Genomic DNA, 13,035 nt, shown 5'->3' on the forward strand with positions numbered 1-13,035 from the left:
TACGTTGTAATACCCATGTCATTATACACATTTGTGTCCTCATAAACCATATACAAGAACATACACACACTAACGTCAGCAGGCCCTGACAGGAGGAGGACAGAGTAAAGGAACACAGGACCTACAATTTCCACACTTTTATTAGCCCCGGGTCCAGTGGACCCGAACATCCTGTGTGTAATATAAATGTGTAGGGGGGGGGGGTGTGCAGTGTGTTTTCATTGAAAATGTGTTCTGATATATATTCCTCACAGAAAATGAGCCAAGGCCAATGAGTTGTATCATTTTTCTTTTGATAAAAAATGAAAACGGGTCCAACAGACCCGAACACCATACAAGGGTTAAAGTAACTTAGTGATATAAAACCAAATTTTTGAAACCAAGCAATTCTGGTTCTCCAGTTGTTGTTTACAGTCCTGTATTTGTTGAATACTTAATAATAATTGAATATAGTAATATGAAAAAGGAAATTAAAGCAGTAACACTGACATGGTTTGTGACCTTCTGATCACTGAATTTGAGTTATTCTACACTGTAAAAACTAGAGGAGACTCAAATATCCTGTCAGATACTCAAGGAACTTAAAAATGTAATTTAAGTGCCTCAAAGCTCTTTCTCCTATAGTAGGGTTACTGGAGGAGCATTGACAATATTTGAGGTTCTTGCTGGAACTTATGGGATCCTTTAAGCACTTTGTATTTAGTTCAGAGGTTCTGGAGTCACCTTTTCATTACTATGAGACCTCGAAGTGCTTTGGGGGAAAATAGAGGAACTTGAATGTGATAAAAGGGTTATTGGAAGATCTTTTAACATTTAAGTGGTTCCTGGAGGATCTCTTATGTTAAAGCCAGCATCTGGAGGAACCCAATGGTTCAGTGAGGCCAGAATGATAGTATTATTATCCTATTATTACTTAAGTTCAATCCTGTAAAAGTAAAAGAAAAATACACAGGCTACTATTAAAAATGTACTTGAGTGTGTTTTTAGTAGGCCTTCAATACAAATATAACCTACTTTAATGCATTTTAATGCATTTTAATACATTTAACAGTAGCCTACGTCTTTTTCACCTGGGTAGCTTACATTTATTTAGTATAGGCCTATTTTATTGATTAATTTAAACCTTAAACAACAACAACAACACTAAATAATAATAATATTAATAATACAAATTCATTAATTATTATTGAATAAATAATAGTAATAAAATAAAAAATTTTACTTCTTCATAAATTATTATTATTTGAAGAAGAACCAGGAGGATAAAGGTTTTATTCTGTCACGAAACTGCTGCTATTCCTCTGCTGTCGTCACTTCAGTGATGCTCGCGCTGCTCGCGCGCGAATCAAAGCTCAGCTGATCGTCATCGAGTTTGAAAATAACGGCTCCCCTCATCAAAGCTTCCGCCGTTTGTTCGGCTCTCCATTACAAGGTTTGTAAACTCGCCAAAGAAATATAAATACTCACTATATATTCAAACACACATATATATAAACTAAATTTATTACATTACTACGTTTTTACAGTGTTTACCCCTCGTTTATTGTACAGTATCTGGTATGAAGGTTTTAGCCGCGATGCTAACTACGTTGATCTAATGAACAAATGGAAATTATTGACTTATTGTCTTAGATTGATTTAAAGTTAGTCATTCAATTCAACATATTCTGTACAACTGTGTCTTCAAATTGCTGATATAGCCTAACTAATTTATTTCGTCATTGGCGTTTGTTATGAGTAACAAAAGCAGGTTAATACAGTTTGGTCTGTTTTTGTTTAGCCTAACTTTACTTACTACAGGTGCCCTCATTCTCTCACATACCATTTTGAATCCATTTAGTGGTCAATAAATATTATGTTGTGAATAATCAGCTTTGTTATTTTGTTTCCCCAGAATAACCAGTACAATGTTTCAGTGGCAACATTGAATTACAGTAAGTACCTGCACCACATGCAAGTACTTTATTACTATGAACTCTGTGTGCAATTGTATTGTTTGACTGTGTACTTGTTTTTTAATCAGTTATTCTCTGAAAATCTTCTTCCCTCATGCTCTCAAATCTCATGCATGTTACATTCATGTAATATCACAGGTTTGGAGCCAATAATGCTATGCATTTTTTACCTTAACTCTGTTCAAATGGAAAATGTTTTCTGCTTGTTGTGACATAAGGAATACTGTTTCCGGGTCGAAGCCTCTACTTTTACTTCCTTTATCTTTTATTCTAGATATTGAGAATACTCAACAACCATTTATGGGAACTGTTGATTCAAGTCACACATTTAAGCTTTTCAAAAGCCATAGTGTACATTACAGTCTCCAGTCTAACGACATCCCAGACTTCAACATTTTATGATTCAAAATAGCTGAATATCTAACCATCTGAGATTTCGGTATAGAGATAAAGGTTAGGATCATAATTTTCAGGAATATTACAGAACAATGAGTGCATATTAGCACTGTTGTTTGTTTTTGGCATCTGAGAGAGCTTTTGGACTTGGAAACAGTTGCGTCAGACTTAAGCGAACTGAAACACGTTTTAAAATTAAGTGAAGATGGACATTTTTAATTAGTCAATTTTATTTTTTTTATATTGATTTATTACATGGAACATGTGTTTTCCATGCATTTTGTTGAGATGTCTTTTCTTGTGTAGCCTATTGTATACACATGGTTGATTATTCATGTTACTTATGTATTATACAATTTATTTAGTGTGTATTCGTTGATATTAATCTATTACTAGCTTTTTTCCCCAAGTGCATTGAAGTGTATGTATTAAAATTGATCTAAAATATGTAATAAACAATTCTTATTTTGTATTTGGTTCAGTTTGTTTCAAATAAATATTCAAATAAAAAATAAAATAAAACATGGGGGTGGTGTGGCGCAATGGATAAGACACATGCCTTTGGTGTGAGAGACCTGGGTTCGAATCCACTGTGAGACACCAATGTGTCCCTGAGCAAGACACTTAACCCCTAGTTGCTCCAGAGGCGTGCGACCTCTGACATATATAGCAATTGTAAGTCGCTTTGGATAAAAGCGTCAGCTAAATGAATATAAATTAAAAATTAAAAAAATAGAAATTTGGTTCCTGGAGGCACCCACAGTGGTTCCACACAGTGCTTCATATAAGAGTTCCTCAGAGAACCGGCCCTTTTTAAAGGGTGCCTAGAGGATCTACAGACGGTTCCGCCGGTGTGGCAAAGTGAAGAACCCCAAAAGGTTCGTCCAGGCACCTTTAATTTTTACAGTGTATATTTAACTGTAATTTTATTGGGTGTTCAGGGGAACTATACATTCAACATGTTTTTAAGAGACAAATGGTGTGTTCACACTGGGCCATTTTATAGCCTGTAGATCATTTACATGTGTGGAACCAAATTATGCGTACTAAATAATTAAACTTTAGAGCTGTGTAACTATGCTACCAGTTTTTTTATTATTATTATTGCTGCTTAGATTTCCAAATACCTGCAGTACTTCAGCTAAATGTTTTATGTTTATAACAACATAAATGAGGCTCCTGAAGTGGAAATTCACCTTCTGTGTTCTATACTCTTCAATGTGTTTCTGTTGTTTCATACGGATCATATGAATATAATGCTTGGAACTGTAAGTAAAATAGACATCTGAAGATGTTTTGTTCTGACAGTTCTTACAGTGATGCTTCAAACCAAACTGAACAACCTCCTTCTATTGTGAACAGTGAGTCAGTTAACTAAATTACAGTGAATTAAACAAAGTGTTGTATAATCATATGAGAACAGACTTATATTTTAGCATTCCTTCTTCTTGTAGAGGCAACAGATGAAGAGACAAAAAGAGTGTGTGCACACCCCACACATTCCAATGGACAGATTCAATTTGTCATTAAGGAAAACGCATACAGTTGTATAATATGAAACATTAAAATAGGCCTAAACGTGTGTGTGTGTGTGTGTGTGTGTGTGTGTGTGTGTGTGTGTCTTTTTTTACACCCGTTCACTAATTAGTTGTTAATAACCTGAAAACAATAAGGTCTTCTTGCTTGGTCAATAAAATACCAAGGTTATGTATTTTTGGTATTTTATTTAACAAGAGTTTTGATCTTAATGGAAATAACATGATAAAGGCAACACAAATAAAAAATGAAAGACTCCTGCAAATGATGGAGATAAAATATAGAATTCAACCAGGATTAACACGAGTAAACGCATCAATGTTCATGGATGCAATATTTTCTGTTAAAACCACCAAGTACCCCAAAATATTACAGATATTCATTTATCATTATAGAACTTACAGATTGGACAGGAAGGGCTTGCCTTTTACATAAATACTAAAACAGTTTGATACTATGATTATATGAAGTTAATTTTTGCAGATTTACAAAAAATAATTTTCATTGATTCATCTCTTGTCCTCTCTGCATTTGTTCATTGCCCGCCAAAGACACGTTCCAGTTTCAGTTTTGCCAGACCGGCTTTCAGATAACTCAGAGCGTCTTTAGTCGCTTCTTCAGCTTCAGCGGTTCTCCTCATTTCCTCCAGCTCTCGGACCCAGTCTTTTTTCCCAGCCTCCCTCACTCTGGGGATGAAGAAGTCCAGATGCTGAAGAGTGAAGGCCGAGTCTGGCTTTAATGCGATCTTAGACAGATGCTTGATGTTCATGTAAGCATTGAACAGCAGAAATGTCTTTTTGTCCTCAATCTCCTTCAGATCTTTGTCAAGATGATCCATTATAACCGAAAACCTCTTAGTTTGTTCTTGAACTTTTTCATATTTCTTATTAAATTCGTCAAATTCCATCACAATGTTTGAGGTGCTGATGATGTATTTCTTGTTTTCTTTGACGTGTTTGCTGTGGTGACACTTCCCTGTGCACACGGTACAGTAACCGTTTTTCATGACTTCACATTTACTGGGATTCGAAACCCACCAGCAGTCAAACTCATGGCAGTTTTCCTCACAGACGGTGCAGGTCGTCGCCTTCCTGCTCTTCCATGAAGCGCTTTCGATGAGAACCTTCTCTTTGACAGTCTTTTTGACCCTAATGCTAAAGTTTGAACGCCTGTCAATCTTTTCTTTATTTTGTCTCATTGCCTCCTGGATCTGAAGTTTTTCAGACTTCTTTGATTCTTTCTCTTGAATTTGCAGCTGTAAGTTGCAGATAAATGCTTCAAATCGAATGCGTTCTATCAGGACATTTGAAGTCAACTCTAAACTTTTTCTGTTCTTTTCATCCAGTGACTGAATAAATTTATTTGTCTCTTCCATGCTGTCCTCCCAGGCGTCTCTTTGAGCACGAAGGTAACGTCTCTCACTGTGACGGGCGTCAGCCTGCCGGTTGTTGAATAAGAAATGAACAGGTTGACCGCTGTGGTCTCGTCTGCAGGGGATTTTACCTTTATTAATGGCGCTGAGGACGTTTTTGGGTGGCAGACCATCAGAGTGTGTGATTAGAAACACAATGTTGTTCACAATGTCTTTTCCAAATAAAGAAAGAACTGAACTGATAATGTAATGCTGTCTGTCTGAGAGACGATTCTTAGACGCTTGAATCACAAAACACACAGCATCAATATAACGAACCCCATCATTACTCTGAAACAGTGTGGATAAATTCTCAGCAACTTCCAGATCCTTTTCCAGTCCTCTAGTGTCTCCGTATCCTGGAGTATCAATGATGGTGAGAGATATGGGACTCTCTTCAGGACAGACCTCATACATGGTGATTTCAGAGGTTTGTGATTCTGATTGGTCTCTGGCTTCTTCTTCTGTGATTTCATACCATATTTCATCCTCAAACTTCACTCCCAGTAAGTAGTTGACCATGGTGTTGATGATGGTCGTCTTCCCAGCGCCGGTCTCTCCAACCAGCAGAACGATTTTGTTTCGTTTACTCGTATCTTTGTTCCCATAAGTCCATTTTCTGACTTTTCCATAATCATCAAGCACTTTTCTCACTGTGTTTAGACGAAATCGTTTTGGAGGGCCACAATGAATCAAAGTTGATCTGCGTTGTGAAAGCTGTCTGTAAAATATGGAGGTAAATGCTTCTCTGAATATTAATGTAGCAAAAAAATAGACAGATATATTAGTAGCAATAGTAGTAGTAGCAAGTAGTAGCACTAGTAGCAATACATACAAAGATATGTTGTGTTACATGCATTTTCAATACTGTATGAACATATTCATTTAAATATAGCTGCAAGCAACAATTATCGGGGCCAAGCGCAAGAAGACGACAAGCCATGCCAACATGGCTGAAAGTGTCAGATCAACTGCAACAATGAGCAGTTAAAGCCATTTAAAGAGGATTTTGGGCAAATGGCTGAAAAATCATACAGTACCTTATTAGATGATTTAATGGATTATCACTTTCGACCAATAGATGGCGCAGTTACTAAATCGATGTGATGTGGCCAGAGTAAGTGACAATGACACACACAAAGTTTGGTGTCAATATGTCAAGGCATTGCAGAGATAAAGCCAGAATAGTCATTTTGGCATCATGCCTTAACTTTGCTGCTGTGCTATACAAAAACGGTTTTGTCTATCGACACAAAATCCATAACTTTTAGTCGGCACAGTCTAGAGATGATACGATTCAATATTGGTGAAAATTGGACAAACAGTCTAGGAGGAGTTTGAAAAAGTAGGTATTGAATGAAAATCAAGATGGCGGACAGGAAGTTCGGCCAAATAAGGTAAACGTAATATCTATGTTCTTGAAGTGACCCAAGGAATCTATTAAGACCAGTGGCGTTTCAATAGCCAGATTTATTAAAAAGTTATTCGCATTTTTTTTTTTAAATTTTGTTATAACTTTTTTACCATAAGGTGGAGCTGCCCTGAAACTTTTTGAGTACCTTCAAGGCATGGTGCCAATGACTCATACTGTGTTTCGTAACGATACGGTAATGTGTTCATAAAGCATAGCATTTTATGTCACAGTACTTTATTGAAGTCAATGGGAATTTCATGTTTTGTTCTATTATAGCACCACCAAGAGGCTCAGTCCCACCATTTTTTTACGTGTCCTCAGAGTGAGCCCATACATGTGTGTGTCAATTTTGGTGAAAATATCTCAATTCGCTTCGGAGTTATAGACATTTATATGAAAAAACACGTAAAAATGCTCAGGCTCATTCAGGGCATCGTGCTGATGACCCATACCAAGTTTCGTAACAATCCGTTCATGCGTTCTTAAAATACAGCATTTTAGCACATAATTCAAAATGGCCAACAGCCAAAATGGCCGATATGGTAAAATTGGATATCAGTCGACTCGGCATGTTGCCCTGAATCTAACGAGACCAATTTTATTTCATTTGATTTTTGGACAAACTGTTCTTCATATCTCCGGACCAGTAGGTGGTGCTGCGCCGAAACACAGCATGTAGCCTCAGGGCATGCTTATGATGACATGTACCAAGTTTGGTCTGAATTCGATAAAGCCTTACGTCTGTTTTCGCAAGCGCTACGTAAAATTTGTTCGTGGTTTTATCGAAAACGGTTTGATGAATCAACTTGAATTCCATAACTTTTTGTCGCCATGGTCTGGAGATGATCTGGTTACATTTCCGTGAAAATCGGAGCAACGGCCTAGGAGGAATTTGAAAAAATAGTTTTTTTTTCGGAAAATTCAAAATGGCGGAAATATTTCCATTACGGAAAATGTCATAGGCTGCAGTCGAATCGGCGTGAGCCAAGGAATCATATGAAAAATATTTTGTTTCTAGCCCTTATGGTTCAAAAGTTATTAGCACTTTTGGTGGCACTAGAGGGAATGAGTTGGAGACTCCAAATTTGCTATGTTGATAGTTCAGACTGTCCTCTATCAGTGTGCTAAATTTCATAACTTTCCCGCAAGCAGTTCTATGGGCTGCCATAGACTCCAATAGTGGAAGAAGAAGAACGGGAACAGATACAATAGGTGCCTACGCACCTTCGGGGCTTGGCCACTAACAACAATAATTTAGGAATATTTTGTAAAAAAAATATATTTAGGATTTTATTTTATCCATATTCAGATGATATTTGAAAAAAAAAAGTTAAGGCTAATTAGGGAGTGCCACACCCACACATTTTGTGAAAGTGCGAGGCACCAGATACAGTCCGAATGGAAATACAGTAAACTGGTAAGCCACTCCTTCGAACATGAACCTCAAGAATGCAGGGCTATCAGGATATGAAAGTAGCCTATGCATCTTTCAGATGCATATTTGTGTGTGTGTGTGTGTGTGTGTGTGTGTGTGTGTGTGTGTGTGTGTGAATTTTTATTTTGTTTTTCAATTTATGGTATCGTTGATTGTTGATGCATATTTTCTATGTATTTACTTTTAGAAACCTTTGGAATGACCGATATGTTCTAGCATTGGTGAAAATATTTTTTTTTAATGGATGTTGATATAATGTGCTTTAATTTGGCCCTACTGTGGTGCTCCTTCTGCAAATCTGCAGTATCGTAAAAGCTTGGCTTCCCCATTCACAATTGCTGTTTCTGTGTCTTTTTTATTGATGTAAAACCATATCTTTATGACCACAACACACAGGTACGCACGCCAACATTGCCTCAGCACCAGGGGCCTCATGTACAAAGACTTGCGTTGAATTCATACTAAAACATTGCGTACGGACAAAGCTGTAAATGTGCGTATGCACAATAAAAAAAACAGATGTATGAATCTCTGCGTACGAAGGATCCCACGCACATTCTCTTTGTACATCCCAGTTAACGTAAAATTGAGCACACATGCACGCGCACAACGCCCCACCCAGTCTCCTCCCTTAATTAAATTAATTTAAATATGGTAATGAGTCCACTTTGGCAAAAGAAAGCAGTAAGAAGATGGCTAAAGCAAGCGGCAAGAAACGAAACTTTACAGAAAGTGAATTGGAGGTGCTACCATCAGAGGTAGAAACGAGAAAAAATATTTGATTTGGAACTTTGTCATCCGGAATTAATAACAAAAGGAGTGGGAGAGTTTGGCTGATGCCGTCAATGCGGTGGGATCTGAAAGTAGCACTGTAGAGTAGACTGAGTACAGTTGAGACACTTTTTGCGTTTTGATTTTTCACACAAAAATAGATACTGAAAAGAAGTGAATTTCCACATGACATTTCATTAGCTTGTAGACTAAGACATTATCAATCAATAATACCCACAAGTAGTTTATATTTTCCACAAGTAGCTCATAAAAATAAGGTGCTTTTTGTCTCAACTTTGTCTCAACTGTACCCATGTGTGGTACAGTTGAGACAGTGCATGGTACAGTTGAGACACCCATTTTTAATGATGTAAAGGTAACTAACCATTCATTGTAAATATAAAAAATAAAGACAAATAAAGAAAATAACAATTGGGCAACATTTTTCACAGAATAACGTTTGTGGTGATACCAGTTACGTTTAACAGTCACATAAGGATAATAAGCTATTCATTGTGGAGAGTGCATGGTGAAGTGAACGTCATATCTTAGAAAAAAAACCTTTCCCGAAATCTTCGGATCGGAGATGCGAATTTCCCACGATCAAAGAGGACACTAATACACACGTGCACAGCAAAAATCACAACTTGTGCTTGCTGCGAACGCAAGTTATTTAAGGTGTCTCAACTGTACACATGTCTCAACTGTACACAGTCTACCCTAAATGACCTTAAAAAGAAATGGTCTGATATAAAGGTGGACATTAAACCAAAGCTGTCATTGCCATAGACTATGGGTTGTATCAATTTGCATATGCTTTTATATGTTCTTACTTAATTGCATAATTTATAGAATATTCCCATAAGGCTCATGTGACAATATATGTAAATTATTTTATAAATGGCAAATTAATAGCAATGTTTCCCACAGGTGGTGGTGCGATAGACTTGTAAAACAATTCGTTGTGTAATGTTTGCAACTTCACTTCATTGCCTGTAAGAGTCGCCAACGGACAAAAACAATGAGAAATGTACGTACGCCAGACATGAAATTGGCGTGGAGGAACGCACATTCTCGCGTTAATTTCACTGTTAGTACATCCGACCGTGAGCGTGAAAGCTAGATTGATACATGAGGCCCCAGGTCATGTAAAACGAGCGCAGAAAATGTAAATGTGCCAAAGGAGCTTCTGTCTGCTTGCCATATTCATTCTTGCACATGGAGATTAAACCGAGAACATTTGTACATTTTCATTTGTACAGAGTTCAGTTTAGGAATTATAGAACTGTTGCGATTAATTTAGTTTGATAACTAAAAAATGTTTAACATTCAGTGTTTACTGAATACTGAAAGTTTTTGAAACAGACCTTACAGTCTAACAATTGCTGAAGAGTTGAAGAGAAAATATCCTGGATCTGCCACTGAGTATATGCTAACAATCAGGAGCACATCTCTCGCTTTCTCCAATTCATTCAAATTAATTTTATAACTCATTCTAACAGGTCAAGGCTGGGTTTCCCGAAACCTTCTTAACGCTACGTCGTTCTTAAGTTACACCTTGAGCTGTACTCTTAGCTGCACTCTTAGCTTTACCTTATCACTGTTGCAGGTCTATATGAATATAATTCTGAAGTTTTAATACACCCAGACAGTGTTCAATTAGGCTAATTCAAGTGTTTTCATGCAAAGAATAAAATTGTCATTACACTGATTGTTAATAGAATTTTAATTATATTATTATATATAATAAAAATTGTATATATTTATTTTAATTAAAGAGCGCTTTTAAAGGCCAGTGAAAGCATAGGCTACTGTCAGTTAAGTCCTATTCGGAAGCTAATATTGTTTTTCATGGGCTCGAAGTAAGTCGGTTATTTTAGTGCCGTCCGAATCCATAATATCAGTGTTTTTTCTCACCCAACCCGCGTAAAAATCCCTGGCCAAATTAGTACCTACTGTTTTTTGACAAACAGGTCTTACGTTAATTTAATTGCCGTCTGAATACACATCTCCGAGTTTACAAGAAGAGATTCAAAATCCACTGTTTAAATCATTTTTGATCACTGCCGAGCACCGTACATGACGTACACTTTTATTACTGCTGGAAAGTATTTACAAGAACAATATTTCATCACAGCTCCACCTCAGCGAACAAAAATGGGAAAGAGAAGAAAGCACATAAATAATTGAAATGGTTATTATGGCAGCAATATATGTTACAATTTTAAAATATGTAGGCAAGGCTATTATAGGCTATTATAGTTTGGGTTATTTTTTATAATATCCCATGAGTCCTAATAAATGCAATTTCAAATATTTCTGAAGTGCTTCTTTTATAAAGAACACCGCTTTCTCACAAAAACAGCCCCTGCACGAGAGAATAATTGATTCTCGAGCCATCGATATCAGCAGATTCAGCAGCATCGCCACGGACAGCTCCGGGTAACGTCGCACGTAAGAAGGTATATCTTAAGCAGCTTCCTAAGGTATAGTTCGGGGAGCACGCCTCGAAATGGTATACCTTCAGTTAAGTTATACCTTAAGAGTCTTCGTAGCGCGCAAAGAGACAACGTTATCGGGAAACTCGGCCCAAGAAATGTAATCAACAAGAACATCAAGAAATGTAATCTTACCACTCTACATCTGTGTCAGATTTAAAGCGAACTAAAGTTTAACTGAAAAGAATAAGCGTCTTTTTTAAACTTCCATTCAAATATTCTGCTGAAACATTTACAGATAGAACTTATCAATGCTGGCAAGTATAGCTGTGAATTTACATAATTTATCAAGAAAGCACATACATTTCTACTCACCCGAAATTCATGATAATCGCTGGATTGAATGTGTCAACCTCACAGAAGCCCTTCACTGTCACTTACAGTCTGCTTACAGCTAAACAATTAATTGCTTTATTTGTAAAACACTGTATTTATTATTATTTATTTATTATTAACTATTACTATATTTAATACACACCAGCATCTGTGTCAAGTGTCTGGTTGAGTAAAAAGCTTTGACGGAAATGCCGGTTTATTTAACAAGCCTAACTGGCTGAAGTCCCTCCCAACCAAATGTAATTTAATATCTGAACAGTCTGAATATAATGACAGGAACAACATCTTTCATGTGTGTATGTTGTCATAGATGCGTACGTCATAGTCATTTATTCACAGTAGTAAGAAAAATCTACATTTAAGTTTTTCTATAACAGGCAAGTAGCAGGTTTGCTTATGGATTAGTTTCTCCTGGTTATGATTAGTTAAAGCATTCATTTTTTTTAATGAGTATTAAATTTGTTTTTAGTATATATATATATATTTTTTTTTTAATAAATCAGAAAAACTGACCAAACCGAACTTGTATGCCAAGAGAGACTTTGAGGATACACTACAAATGTTGGATAAGCCTCAATTTCTAGAAAAACTTTCAACAAGTCGAGAGGTTATGAGTTATTATACAAAGATAATCAAAAATGACTGATTCACACCACTGTTCTGTGATGCTGGAAATTAGAGAAAGAAACATTGTAACCTAAATAAGAGATTAAACAGTAACAGAAAATAAGATGAAATGAGATAAATATATAGGAAGCAATATGAAAGAGATAAACAACATAAATGAAGTACAACACAGATATATGTTTGTTCTCTCAACCAATAATTACCCAACTGCATAAATGAAGAAATCCTGTTTACACTGAGCACAAACTATCCAGACCCTTATTTTATATTGACATCAGATAACTAAACAACTGCTACAGTATTGAATCATTGTTTTACCTGACCTGTAAGTGCAATATAATAACATAAGGATATTGCAATAAAAGCATTGAAATTATTTTATTCAATGGTAAATGCTTTAGGCCTAAGTCATGTCATGAAAAAAAAAAAAATGCAAAAGCACATGCAACAATGTTTAAGATAAACAAACTCAATTTAATCATTGTGTTTTGGAAAGAAAAACATAGTGTCACATAAAAACACCCATGATATTCCTGATGAAGACATGGAATAATGAAAGCAAAACAAAACGCAACTGAAATGCATCCAACTGCAAAAATAAAAGATCCCTGTTTACACTGACTACATCCTGGTCATAAGATTATCAAACAAAAGAG

The 13,035-nt window shown here is 36.2% G+C and overlaps 2 protein-coding genes across 3 annotated transcripts in view; both read right to left on the reverse strand.

The window, feature by feature from the left end:
- The window catches only part of LOC307156318 (serine/threonine-protein kinase Nek4-like), a gene marked incomplete at its 3' end in the record, with an annotated part of 945,281 nt that overhangs the window by 784,924 nt on the left and 147,322 nt on the right, over window positions 1–13,035 (reverse strand). The window lies entirely within an intron of this gene.
- Window positions 2,603–11,923, reverse strand: LOC307156332 (uncharacterized protein). 2 transcript variants are annotated; one of them, XM_079867626.1, is made up of 2 exons: window positions 11,732–11,923; window positions 2,603–6,019 (listed from the first exon to the last, which is right to left on the reverse strand). In XM_079867626.1, exons 1-2 carry the CDS (start codon window positions 11,740–11,742, stop codon window positions 4,423–4,425), a joined length of 1,608 nt encoding a protein of 535 aa, XP_079723752.1. In that variant the 5' UTR covers window positions 11,743–11,923; the 3' UTR covers window positions 2,603–4,422. The 2 variants fall into 2 exon arrangements, with proteins under 2 accessions (XP_079723752.1, XP_079723751.1); XM_079867625.1 differs by having other exon boundaries at window positions 2,603–6,046.

The sequence above is a fragment of the Squalius cephalus genome (genome assembly GCF_949319135.1).
Source record: "Squalius cephalus genome assembly, chromosome: 3".
NCBI classification, from domain to species: domain Eukaryota; kingdom Metazoa; phylum Chordata; class Actinopteri; order Cypriniformes; family Leuciscidae; genus Squalius; species Squalius cephalus.